This window comes from Nuphar pumila, chromosome 16, assembly GCF_984573655.1.
Source record: "Nuphar pumila chromosome 16, dmNupPumi1.hap1.1, whole genome shotgun sequence".
NCBI classification, from domain to species: domain Eukaryota; kingdom Viridiplantae; phylum Streptophyta; class Magnoliopsida; order Nymphaeales; family Nymphaeaceae; genus Nuphar; species Nuphar pumila.
In genome coordinates this window covers 25,910,051-25,923,934 of record NC_143264.1, presented here as the reverse complement: position 1 = coordinate 25,923,934, position 13,884 = coordinate 25,910,051, and the positions used below count along the sequence as shown (strand labels likewise).

General features: G+C 35.1%; 1 protein-coding gene across 1 annotated transcript in view; it reads left to right on the top strand.

The window, feature by feature from the left end:
- Positions 1-12,365, top strand: part of ATSPO11-1 (Spo11/DNA topoisomerase VI, subunit A protein) — a 46,086-nt gene extending 33,721 nt beyond the window's left edge. The window contains exons 5-15 of the mRNA XM_089992490.1: positions 1,502-1,575; positions 3,950-3,966; positions 10,042-10,111; positions 10,185-10,221; positions 10,929-10,976; positions 11,078-11,136; positions 11,215-11,246; positions 11,328-11,433; positions 11,748-11,868; positions 11,960-12,023; positions 12,228-12,365. Coding sequence (XP_089848616.1) covers positions 1,502-1,575; positions 3,950-3,966; positions 10,042-10,111; positions 10,185-10,221; positions 10,929-10,976; positions 11,078-11,136; positions 11,215-11,246; positions 11,328-11,433; positions 11,748-11,868; positions 11,960-12,023; positions 12,228-12,354 — 755 coding nt within the window. The 3' untranslated portion in view covers positions 12,355-12,365. The remainder of the gene's footprint in view (positions 1-1,501; positions 1,576-3,949; positions 3,967-10,041; positions 10,112-10,184; positions 10,222-10,928; positions 10,977-11,077; positions 11,137-11,214; positions 11,247-11,327; positions 11,434-11,747; positions 11,869-11,959; positions 12,024-12,227) is intronic.
- The last annotated feature ends 1,519 nt before the right edge of the window (positions 12,366-13,884 follow it).

Sequence of the window (13,884 nt, the reverse complement as noted above, 5' to 3'; positions counted from 1 at the left end):
AAAGTTCACCTGTAATGCACCTAAGATCTATTGACTTGTTCTTTTCAAACTTTGTCTTTCGCATCTCTAAAAAATAATTGATTGTAAAAATTTCAAAATTTTTCCTAAAATTTATAAGTCTGGGATTTTGGGGCATTTACATAGAGGGGGTTGTTAATATCAATGTCTCTTTTGTGTGTGTGTATATATATATATATATATATATATATATATATATATATATATATATATATATATATATATATATATATATATATATATATATATATATATATATATATATATATATATATATATATATATAGGAGACTAAGTCAAACAAGTTGACTTAGTGTTTGACTAGGTCTCAACAGCTAGAATTTGGGAGGACTCTTCCTTTGGTTATTTGAGAGGGATTCTTCACTCTCTTCCACTACTCCTTTCTCTCCTTCTCTATAAAATGGGATGTGTGTGCATATGTAAGGGTGAGAGAGTCATGGGTGGTATTATGTATTTTATGTGTGTTTTCAGAGTTATGTATTGAGAAACTTATGCAATTTTTTCTTTTGTATCTCTAGTGTCCATTATGACTAGTTATTTGATGGAATTTTCCTTTTGTATTTTTAGTGTCCATTATGAATAGAATTGATCATTCACTTTTTTATGTAACCCTTTAGCTCTCATGTTTTTATCCAAATGTTTTATGTCCTTGGAGACTATTATGGAGTGTGTTTGGATCCGTGCCATTTCTTTACATCATGTTGGCTATACCAGTCCTATTGTAATGCAAACTCTAGCTACATCAGTCCTATTGTAAAACTGACTCTTGTACATCTCATTCTTATAAATAGAAACATAAGGGTGTCTCCTCACATATGAAATAGAGAGAGAGGAACTTCCCATATTTTCTCCTCTCCTTTCTTCACTACCCAAGTTTCTCAAGGGCTGAGCCTCCGCCAAACCTGACAAGCTGAAGACCCATGATATACACATGGATGTAGGTGGTAGTTTCAACATAAGATATGCACGAATGTGCACTAAGCAAACAGTCTACCACAAAGAAGGCTTTGAATCTCATTTTCGTTATTCCTTTTTATAATCTTCTTGCTCTTTCTTCCAAAAGAAAGTGTAAAAAACTTTTTCTATTCAAAATTATTCTTGAGATTGGACAAAATGGGAAATTGGAGCTTAGCCTGATTCTAGACATGGTGACCATTGTGGTTGGTTTAAATTTTTTGATGTATCATGTAACCACACATGAGATGCTGCAGTTGCAACTGTGCTTCAAAGCTTTACCTGCTTGCTTCTTGATTTTTATTGTTTTCTCTGGTTTCTTTGGTTTAGACTGGTAAAAAAGGAAATGATTTGGTGAGCATTTGAATGAAACAGTTAAATAAAGCGCAACCATGGTAACCTTAAATATCTTTATAACCGTGAAAGTTTTTTATACTTGCTTCTATTGAATGAAAAGTAGTTATTGGTAGAACATCTGATTTGAATCATAATCTTCCTTGCACTGCAGACCAAGGAGTTGTAGATCGGGCCATCAATGATGTCTGCTCCCTTTTCAGATGCAGTCGTCATGATTTAAATGTGGTGTGTCTCACTCCAGTGCTAAAGCATCATTAGAATTTTTCCCTAAACTTATGGCATTTTACATTCATAGGAAGCATTGTAAAATGTCATCTAAAATTTTGATCCTGCATATTAATTCTCCATTTTTGCAGCAGAGCGCTGAAGTCAGAAGTGTCTTTTTGTTGCCTCAAAGCCTTATGCTTCTATGGTTTCTTCTGTTAGAAAAAAAAAACACTCCTTTTGGTCCCAATTTACTGGGAATGCTTTATTTGTCATAACATGGACAAAGTTAAATCAATAAAATTGATTGGGCACAGGAAATAGTGATTTACTTCGACAGACTAGTGTCAACATCTCTTTATCCTCTTCCTATTTTTTCTAAATTTGCTTTTATAAGGAACTCCATTCCTTTTTCTCATTTCTATTCCAGGGCTGCAGTTTGGATATTGTTTCTATTGTACCTAAAGGCTCATTCTTTTGATTTTTTACTCATTCTATTCGATTGTACAAGATATTTTTAAGAAAAAGCACCACAAGTAGATGAAATAGTGTAATTCCAATCAACAATCTTTAATTTCTGTACCAAAAAACTGACAGAGTGCACAAGTTTTATTATGATGTCTTCACATGCAAACATGCAACCAAAGTTCTAATGTATTACATTCATCAAATTTACCTGAGTTAAGGCCTTGTAAGAGTCTCAAAACTCAAACAAAGCTCACAGCTTGCATGTTGATTTAACCCCTTGACTGTCCTATTGCCGGGTTATATCACATATGAATATCACTAGTTTTTTTTTGTCCCTTGTGTATCATGTACTACTTCCTGTTGTCCATAGATGTGTGCTACTTGTATTATATATAGATATTTTGGTATTTTAAGCTAATTCAGGTTTACATGTAATTATAATACAAGGACATGTGCGTAAATGCTGCATTTCTTACAGAAGCAATATAATATAAGGTGTCCATTTTTTTCTTTGGATGTCCTCTTGGCTGCAACTCCATCATTTTTTGCTTGTTGTACACAAGTTCACATTGTCAACTGGACCCGAATTAAGTTTTTTGGACTGCTATTTCCTCTCTAGCTACCATGTTTAGTTCACTGTATCTTTCTTGCATTTGTCTCCTTTTTTCTTTTCATCTAGTGTATCTTGCTTTGATTCCCATTTTTTGTTTCTAGTTTTGTCAAGCTGCATTAAAACAAATAATTTCTCATAACCGAAGGGCTTTTTTGAAGGGGCGTTCTATCCAGGAAAGCATTTTGATAGCTCATGAGATGGTCAATTCCCTTGAAGCAAGTTCTAGACAAACCATCTTATTTAAATCTGACTTGGCTAAGGCCTATGACAGGATTGATTGTGATTTTCTACAAAATTCTTTAGTATTTTTTAGCTTTGGGCAGTCATGGGTTGATCGTATTATGACATGCTTCACCACCACGTTCTTTGCAATTTTGGTAAATCGAGAACCTTGTGATGTTTTCTTTGCTTCTAGAGGTACCTTTTCCTTATGGAAAGGCTCACTTGAAGGCTTCAATTGGCAGAATTTCACAACGAAATCATTCCTGCATCTATCAAATTTCTGTTGGAGTCATCGGAAAATGACAGTACTGTATGGGTAATTTAACGCGATTGCCTAAAAACCCTACAATTTCCGATATTCTCCCGATGTCCAAAATCGCAAATATCCGACATCGTTAGGACACTTATACCCTTTGCAACTGCGAATTTAGGCATTTTTGCGATAAAATTGTACCTGTCGAATATGTCCAACACCCACTTAAATCCAGAATAGTTTCTAGAAGATGTAGAGAAGTACCATGGAGAAGTATCTCCTAAGCTATGTTACACACTCAACCTCCACACGGATTTGAAATTGCGAGTTTGTAACAACCCAGATGTGTAGTCTTCCACTTCTATCTTTCTGCTATCCTCTATGCATAGATTATAGATTTATCTAAAATTATCAGATGCTACTAGGGTGCCAAGAAAAAGTAGATACAAATGCGAATGGATCAGATCATGGGCATGTTATTTGTCTCAGGAAATCTGGGCTTTATCTTTCTAATGTTAGATTCAAATCTATATTAATATTTTGTACAAGGCTAGGCAGTCAAATTTTTGCACTGAACTTTCATCTGAATGCTTTTATGCAAAGTCTGATTGGTGACAGATACAGCAACTTAGCAAAGGAACATTGGCTTCAATTTACACTCCTACCATTTGAGTCAATCTTTCCTGCCTGGACTCTGTTGGCCTTTGTGGCTTGGTGGTGCATGTTAATAGTGATCTTGATTAACCATGGTTCTAAAGTTTCTCATGGCATGCGTGGCATTGAATTTCAAATCAACAGATTTTAACATGGTAATATCTTGTTTGCTTTGGCTTTTGCAGGTGTCAGCCAGCAATGGGTAAATTTCCTATTGTCAACAATGCAAACTCTATAAGTTACTGTTGCTGCTTTATTATTAAAATTGCTTTGAAATGTGCTTGATGGGATTATAACTGCTCATAGTCTATTATTTATATGCATAGCCAGATTTTATGCTGGGTTGAGAAAAATGTGTCATCTTGGTTTGATGTGCTCTTTTATGCTGCCAAACTTATAAATTTTCAGTCACACATGTGAGCACACACAAACATTGTAATACCCGTGAATTTTATCAGATAAGTAAACTCAAAATTTATATCCTTACGTTGGTACAAGGATATATGCAATGATGTCAACATGCCCCCAAATGCATTTAAAATAAATAAAGAGGAGCAAACCCAAAGCTCGAGGCCCACCAGGCCCACGATGATTCATTTCGATCATCGATGCACTATATGCAAAAATCATAACAACGTGCATTATATGCAATGATGTCAACATGCCTCCAAATGCACATTCATATATACCAATTTAGCCAATTAACTATGTACATGAGATGTAACATTCGCATGCATGTGTTCACCATATAAGTACATGTTCTTTTATGAAACCATTCCATAAACATGCTTTCATTTACGAATCACCTCAATTTAGACAAGTGAACACTCATGTATTTGTGTACATGTGCAACACACATCAATAACAAGTATACACATGCACTTGAAAGTTACAGTTTTAACTGTTCACATACTCATGTATATGAATGTTAACTTCTTTTGCATAAACTGCCTACTTGTTTAGACATGTTGAGAATCACCTTTGACACCCACATCACATGCTAGATTCATGACATACCTGCATTAAAAGTTACAGTTTTCCTACTTAGACGTAGTAGTCTAATTCCTATAATTTTTCACCATTTTCAGGTAAACGAGTAGACTTATGAGCGGTTGCGGGATGAGACATTGAATCAAGATTGTTGATTTACTGTTTCAGTGATTCCTTGGGTTTATGGTAATTTAAATGTTTATATCATAATGAAATGAAATGCGTGTTTTGGGTTTTCTCTCAAATGTAATGTTCCGAAATGCTTAACCCTATATTGGTTATTCTTTCCGCTGTTATAAAAAAAAATCCACATAAATCTGGGTTAAAATTTCGGGGCATTACATTTAATATTAAATTACAAATAAATTTCTGAAAATTTTCAAAAATTACCAAATTAATAGGGGAGTCTTATTAACATAAATAAACCCCAATTTAAAGGTTTTAGACGAATTTAAAGTTGGAAAAATCGTTAGGCTTGGATTTGGATTCGGATCCGGATCCAAGATCCAAACCCATACCCAAAACGAAAATGGATCAAGACCTGAATCAAGTCCAGATTTAAGTAGGACCTAAATAGAACCCAAACCCATAGAAATTCGGATCCTATGCCTTGGATCCAATCCGATTCAATCTCGGATCCGTTTCGACAAACTGCTTCTTTTTCATAAAAACGCAATTTTCGGGCCAACGATAGTTCGAAACAAGGAAAATAAAGTACCGTTGCGCTCAGAATTTTGAGACACATCCAACGGTATATAACACATATAAATTTCTGATTTTCGTCCAAAATTATCCCGAATTTTGCTCGAATTTCGCTTGAATTTAAAGGTTGAAAATAAAACTCTCTACTACGTTTTGATTGGTTTGCCTCGGCCTTGTCGATGAGACCTGGGTCAAACCCGGACTCAAAGGCATCAGTCTAAAAATCGAGCCTCAAACGATTTTTCTCCTAGACTTAGACAAATTTTTAAAAATCTCAAGAAATGTCTAAGTACCAAAATACGAGATCTTACATCTTCAAATGTAGGTAACTCTTGTAGGCACAATGAGGAAGCAACGATCATGTGATATTCAGACCCCAGCCCACTCAGAGTTTGCTGCACCATGTCTTTGTCGCTGACTGCACAACCCATGATGGCTAGTTGATCTGTAATAGTCTTTATTTTATTTAGGTATTCCATGATGGTCATGGAATCTTTTTTCAACATTTGAAATTCTTTCTTCAAAAACATTATCCTGGCCTGAAAAACCTGTGAATATGTCTGAACTAGTCTGTCCCATAACTGCATAGACAATCATCTGGAATAGCCATGAGCACCTCTTGTGATAGCGTAGAAGTAATGTAAGCAACCAATGCTTGATCTCGCTTCATCTAGGTTACATACTCTGGATTTCTGACATACGTAACAAAAGATTCTCCCGTACCATTCTTGTCTCTCTTGAAATTCCACTAGAGGGGGGGTGAATAGTGAAATACGATATAGATCGATAAAATAAAATAATCAGGCAATAAGGCACAACACATAAAACACAGAATTTATACTGGTTCGGTCAGTATCCAGACCTACATCCAGTCCCCAAGCAAACCACTTGAGCTTTCCACTATAACATCCGAGTCACCGGATAAATAGTACAACACCCTCTTCCTCAGAGGTCTTCTTCTCTCAACAGAGAAGGACAACACCCTCTTTCACAGAGGTCTTCTTCTCTCAACAGAGAAGGGTAACACCCTCTTTCACAGAGGTCTACTTCTTTCAACAAAGAAGGAAAGCAGTGAATAACAGAGTTACAATACTTCCTATAGAACCTTCAGAATGATATGAATGCACAAATGAATGATTCTCAGAATGTTCTGTTTGTCACTCAGAGGATGCTCTTTGTCAAAGAGCTGGACTTGACTTTTTCTCTTTTCTTTCTTTTCTTTTTCTCTTTCTTTTTCAAGGCTCTCTTTTCAAATATCGAATAGGAATTTTTCTCGTTGTAAGCTCACACGTCTATTCCATCTCATTATTGAATAGTTTATTTGAGTGTGTTTATATAGCTTTAAAAAGTAGTCGTTACATTTTGAAATCGTAGCCTTTTTGAAATGTGAAATGTTATGTCATTTCAAAAATATCTTTTAGAGAAATTCGAGAATGCTTTTTTCCATAAAAGTAAAATATAGGGTACACTAGTCGTTGTAATATTTTAGGTAATACATATTTTATGTAAAAAGTCTATTTCTTACAATAGTACATTGAACGTTGGGTTGTAGTTTTGTCTTTATTCTAATTAATGATTTGAGGTACATAAGTACTTCTTTACTTTAAATGAGTGTAAGTACAATGAGTGCTTTGAGATATTTATTTGTACATAGTCATGTCAAGTGTTTTCTTTATGTTGTGTTTTTCAAAGTCTTCAGAGAGAATGAGGACTAAAAGAAGGTCGACATTCTTTGAGAAGGATATTAACAAGGATTTGTTACAGGAGGTATTTAATGCTTTGTACAAAAGAGAATGATGACTTCAAGTAAGTCAACATTCTATGGTTTTGTAAAAAGGTAACTAGAGTCCTTTCAAAAACATATTATATTTGTTTTTCTTTTGTGTAGCCGATTTTGTATTCTTAAAAACATTTCTTTAAAGAAGGTAACTAGAGTCTTTTCAAAAACATATTATATTTGTTTTTCTATGTGGTCGATTTTATGTTTTTGTCTTTTTCTTATATTAAAAACATTTCTCTAGAGTCTTTTCAAAAACATATTATATTTGTTTTTCCCTATGTAGCCGATTTTATGCTTTTGTCTTTTTCCTACATTTCTTTTTCATGTTGTCTTGTATATAGTGTAAGGTACAATTATTACATGACAAAATATCTTTTTTATAAAAGGGTTGTAAGAAGGTACAATTATTGGTTTTCAAAAAGGAGCTTTTTGAAACTATCGTATACTTTTATGATATAGTTTTTATGAATGAGTATGTACTATGCAATATGCATGCTTCTGAAGGTTCTGTTACATATGACTCTAAAGAAGAAAAATACAATCTTCAATCTTGAGGTAGCCGGACTTTTTGGATGCTCTTTAGTAATGCATGGCTCATCAAGCTTTTCTTCAAGGAGTATGATTGCACCATAGTTGTACTTGAACAGGAGAACTCCATTGGGTGAGATATCCTTGCATCAAATACTCGTTAGATTTATGGCAAAACATATCCAGTCATAATATAACATTTTTCAAGAAGGCATATTATCATATTATATAGAATCAAATGAGACAGTGTATCATATTATGTGACATCAAAACAGAGTTTCTCAACATCCCTGTGATATGAATTCTGAAGGAATTGGAATAGAGCTATCCAGATGCCCAGAAAGATCCTGATTTCTTATGAACGGGATGATTTGCCTCTTCCAGGTTAAGAAGTTAGAGTTGTTCAGCTTTTCGGACACAAGCTAACTAAGAAAACTTAAGGAAAGGCAGGGAACAAATCCATACTCCAAGAAGAATAATGAATCAAAAATCAAGAATGGATGAAACCAAAGAAAGAAACAAAAATTTTAATTGCAGCCAAATCTGTTGAATTCAGAACAAAAATAAAATTTGCTGCCCCTTTTTTTTTAATGTCGATCTGTAAATCAGAGGCAGTAAACCAGACCTTGCTGTAGAATCTGATCTGAACGAAATTCAACAAAAATTGAACATGTCATTTAAAATAAGACATTACAATTTATGAATCTAACGTGTTCCTTCTTTTTTTGTTTTGTTTTGGAATGACGTCTTAATCATGAATATAGAATAAGAAGAAAGAAATCTGCTGAAGAAGGATTTGATTAGGAAACAAGATTAGGGCTAGATGAAATCACGATTTTTAGAAAATAGCGTGAGACCCAAAGGAAATAACAAAAAAGGGATAGGAGTAAGAAATCACATTTTATTTATTTATTTTTTTTTACTAAAAAGAAAACATGAAGAGACATGAGATTTGAAGATAGCCTTATCAAGGTCTGATTTGAAATCAAAAGAATAATGAAAAGAAGGATTTGATCTAGGCAAACAATATAAGAATAAAAGGAAGAATTAGAGATTGAAAAGTAGGGAGAAGATGATAAAAAATCGATTTACCTTAAGAAGAGACGAAAATTTTGATTTGAATGTTCACGAAGAAGTCACAATCTCCAAGACTGGATCTGTTGCTCTGATACCATGTTAGAAATAAAAGAATCCAACCACACGAAGAGAGATTGAGAATGGGAGAGAGGAAGAATGAGAGAGAGAGAGTCGGCTGCTTTAGAAAGCCAAATTCCTCACCTAGGAATTGGCGCACAGGCTGTTTCAATATATTATGCTGAATACAATAATTAGGGTACCAAAATACCCTTTTACAACATGGCTAAAATACGTACTAGCCATTAATGAGAAAATATGAACAATAAACAGATTAGATCTGGATCTCGGGTTTAGACCCAAAAGGTAAAACATTACTTCTTTTCAAAAACCCTTTCTCGAATCTCTCCTCTCTCTTTCCTCTAACGAGATGTGCGAGCTCCCATTTCTCTCCTCTCCTTCCTCTAACAACGGAAGATGGCAGTGGCGAAAGGACCGGGGAAACAGGGCCCCACCCTGCCTCACTCCGTTTGGACCGGGGATGGAGGACATGAAACGAGGAATGGACCAAGGATGGAGGTTAAAATCAAAACCCGTGCGGGGATGGAGGCTGGGATGAAGGGCAAAATTTTGAGATGGGGCGGAGGTGGCGACCTTGTCCCCTTGCCCCCGCCGCGGTCCACTGCCATCCCTACGAATGAGCCAATTTCCAAAGCCTTTCATATTGTAGTGCTGAGCCTATATTAATCGAACTTATATCATGGATTTTTACTCCACATAATATACCATAATATTTATAAATTAGTTAATTATCCAAAAAATATTTATAAATTAGTTGATAGATTTTTATTTGTGATTATAGGTCATAAACTTGCACTAGTGCAAATCTGAATGTTTTTCTGCATGTGCTGAATTCCATTAACATGCTAAATTTGTCTTTTATTATAGCATTCAGGTTTAATATATCACATCATATAGGTGGCATCACAGAATGTTATTTCACAATGAGTTTAAATTATTATGTAATAATTTATGTATTGTGCTGGTTCATGTTCATGATATGCACACACATACCGTCCATATATTTGTTGAAATGATTATGCTATACCTGATTTTATTTAATTTTAGATTTGCGAGATTCATTAAGTATGACATCCATGAAGTTTTTATTCCATAATCTGATGTTTGCTTATCTTGTCCCAGGTTAGTTATGGGATGGCTGAGATTTGTGGAAGCTGGACAGAAATTTGACTGTGCAACATATCCCAGCACTGTAAGCATTCCAGTTACATTTTTAGAGCATCTTTATGCAGATGAGACCCTTAGATGTGCCACATGAATTGCAGGGGTATCCTATTCCAGTGCAAGTTGAAAAAGTTGAAAGTATCCTTCTATAATGAACATAAGATTGAACCCTTTCTGTTTAAGCCTCCGATGATGATGTACAGTGACAAGATTCTCCTCGTCTAGGTGTATATTTTTGTATCCCTTTTCTGGAAACTTCTAAATGGGGTTCAGTGGCTGACACCATTTTTAGTGAGCATGGCCAGCTTGAACTAGCAAAACGGAAATCATCATAATTGACATATTAAATCTCATGATAATGGAACTTAGTGTTGGCTGTCAAATAGTTGTTCATTTTAGAAATGATGATGTTACATATGAGATAGGTCAAAGACTCCAAACTGTAGAATCATGCATACTGTCCTGTGAGCACAGTCACCAAATATCATGGTGTTTTCAATTTATTGTGTTTTGATGGTGTTTTCTCCACAAAAAAAAAATGCTTAACACTGCAACAGTCGAAAATGGCACTAATTTAGCTGTATTGAAATAAAAAACATGTTATTTATATGAGAAATTCATTTAAACAAATACTTGTCAAAATTTCATCTATTTTTTGTTTTGTCTTTACATCTCTGATATTTCCTGAGGAAATTCACTATTTTAGAAATATCCTGAGAGAAATTTTGCTTAGAAAAATAATGATGACTGCTCAGTATTTAAGCCTAATGACTGCTTGTTTAGTACACATAAATATGCAGACAGAAATGATTGAAAATATCATATCCTTAACTCAGATTATTTAGGTATCATTAGTACTGCCAGGTATATATTAGTTGTTGAGAAGGAGACAGGTACATTCTCTTGTTGCTACCTAGAGTATGTTGTTTTATTATGTTAGCCTTCATATTGTCCACTCCTGTTTCAAATTTAATAAATTAGATTTCTTTTGCAGTATTCCAGAGGTTAGCAGATGACAGATTTTGTGAATCAAATCGTTGTATAATTCTCACAGTGAGCTAATACTCTTTCTTTTTTACTGATTAAGCCATCCACGGTTGACTATGATCCTTATTTTAAATTTCCTTATAGGGAAGAGGTTATCCTGATGTTTCCACCAGAAGGTGCCCATTCACATTTATAAATTTATCTGATTGTTGTGTTCCCATTGTACATTTCTGATGATATGAATATGGTATTATCAGATTTTTGCGGCTTCTTATTGATGAACTACACTTGCCTGCCTACTGCCTGGTAGATTGTGATCCTTATGGTTTTGAGATATTGATGACATATCGCTTTGGTTCAATGGTAAAATTTCATCCAAGCTCATGTTTTATCAGCATTTTATTGAAGAAAACATGCATCACAGATTACTGTGAAATTTGTCACCATCACACATATATTTACATTTTCTACAGTCTATTCTTGCCGGTCATTTGTAATTTACTGCTCAGAACTTGTCCCCAACATTGTTTGATCACCACTATTAGTTTAGATTTAAATAGTGGTTGAAAAGGTACTGATCAGTTGAGAATGCCAGCTTAGTGAACCTTAAAGTTATCCAAGTTTTGGTTTTTCTATTCAAGATGATAATGCTCATAAATGTTATCATATTAGTGCAGCAAATGGCATTTGATGCAAAATCACTGTGTATACCGGAGTTGCGTGCCATAGGAGCTTTTCCTTCTGACCTTGGAATGTACCATCTTCCAGAACGATGTCTACTACCACTTACACCAAGGGGTAAGGCAGGAAAGTTTAATGGTTATTTTGTCTTTGCTTTTGTTAATTTTTACTTGTTATAACAGTAAACAGTAATGCTAAACTATCCTAGATAAGAAGAAAGCAGAATCCATGTTGCAAAGGTGTTACTTGCATCAACAGGCACCACAATGGAGGTTAGCTTCAGTAAAGATTACAATACTTACATTTGCGGTTCTTGAACAAGGGTTGATCTCGATTTGAGAAGAGTACATTGTATCATCACTTCACTTCTGCAATGGACAAAAGCCACCATGATCTAGGCCCAAATATTGGTGTTGAACTTTTTTTTAACCCATTATCATCATTTTGACTTTGATTTACATTGGTATTTTGAATAGGTCTGAACTGCAGGCTATGCTGCAAGGAGGAGTTAAGTTTGAGATTGAAGCATTATCTGTGACTTCCTTTTCTACTTTGTCAGAAACATATATTCCATCTAAAATTGAAGGTGGGATGTGCATCTAACTTTATCTGTACAATGAACATTAGCGATCCAATTCTTGCTCCCTACTTACTAATATTTGCATAATCTTTTGTGTGGAATAGTTCAATGCATAGTTATCAGAAGTGCTTCCCTAAGGGGTAAAGCGTGCTTCGGAAGCGGAGAGTGCCAGACTTCCTCTTTTCTTCTCAAATTGCTTCCCCTTGCTTCCATTTTGTTTCCTGCTCCTTTCCCTTTTGATTCACTCACTTCTCCCTTGCATCCCCCTTGTTTTTGTATTTTTCATATTATTATTATTATTTTCTTTTTAGGTTTCTCCTTGCTTCCCCCTTGATTCCCACTTGTTTCCTTCACATTTCTTTTCACTTCTCATATGCTTCCACAATCGCTTCCAAAACAAATCCTGCTTCACGCTTCATACTATTTTATCCATTTTTCTTTCTGGTAACTATGGTTCAACGCATAGTTTGCAGGCCCTAGGGTCCTGTGTGCCCCACATCAAACAAAAGAGCCATCAACACTTGAATTGACTACTGATTTTGGCTGAAGCACATATAGACTCAACCATTTAAGTTGATCCTGGGCCCATGAATGATTTGGAGAAAACGTCTCTAGTTAGGTCAGAGTGATATGCCTCAGAATGTTGCCCAGTCCTAACTTGATTGGTTCATCCAATAGACATCAACAGAAAGACAGGATTTGATAGATAGGCTGGAAAACAGATAATAGAAAAACCAATGACCCAACATTTAGCTGGAAGACCGAGCGTCCCCATGAAAGGGGATCTGCCTGAAGTTCAAAAACATGACAACCCGTAGAGAAACAAACCCCACACGAGTGAGGGAAGTGGACAGGCCTGATTAAACGGGAGGAGATGTTGCGTACTCAAAGTGACTGCATCAAATTTTGGCAAAGGTGGTAACAGTGGTGCTTCTCAGAGTCTGGTAACTTGAGATGTTGAAGCCTGGGGTTTTGTGAGGATCTATGTTTCAAAAAATAGAAACAGTGGCAAAACAAATTGAAATTTGAGGGATGTGACCCTTCTATCCCCCTGAGCTTTTGGACATGAGACCCAAAGCTGTGATGCTTTCATATTATATAGCGTGCAACAAGCATATGGGCATGAGCTCTGTTGTGTGAGGTCTTGATGGGAGGTTGAGTTTTCCATAACCCTTCCAGCCAAATTTGGAGGATTCCATCTTATTCTCTATTATCCCCTGACTTGACAAAACCAGGTCAATGGAGAAAAAACCCTACTGAGGCAGTAAAAAACGAGAACGAGTAACAAAGGAAAACACACAAAGGCGGCAGAAAAGATCAAAAACCATTTTACTGGTGACTCAGCTAATTTTGGGTTTTTAACGGGAATTATTTGGGTATTTTATGGATAATTAGTTGATGATTAATTATCGATAATATCTCAGTATTTAATTAAGATTATTTGATATTTGATTTTATGAAAATGGGTGAATTTTAGATATTTGGCAATTATGTTTATTTAAATACTTAAATAGGAATTTATGTAGTGGAAGTGGCATGATCTGAATTTAAGT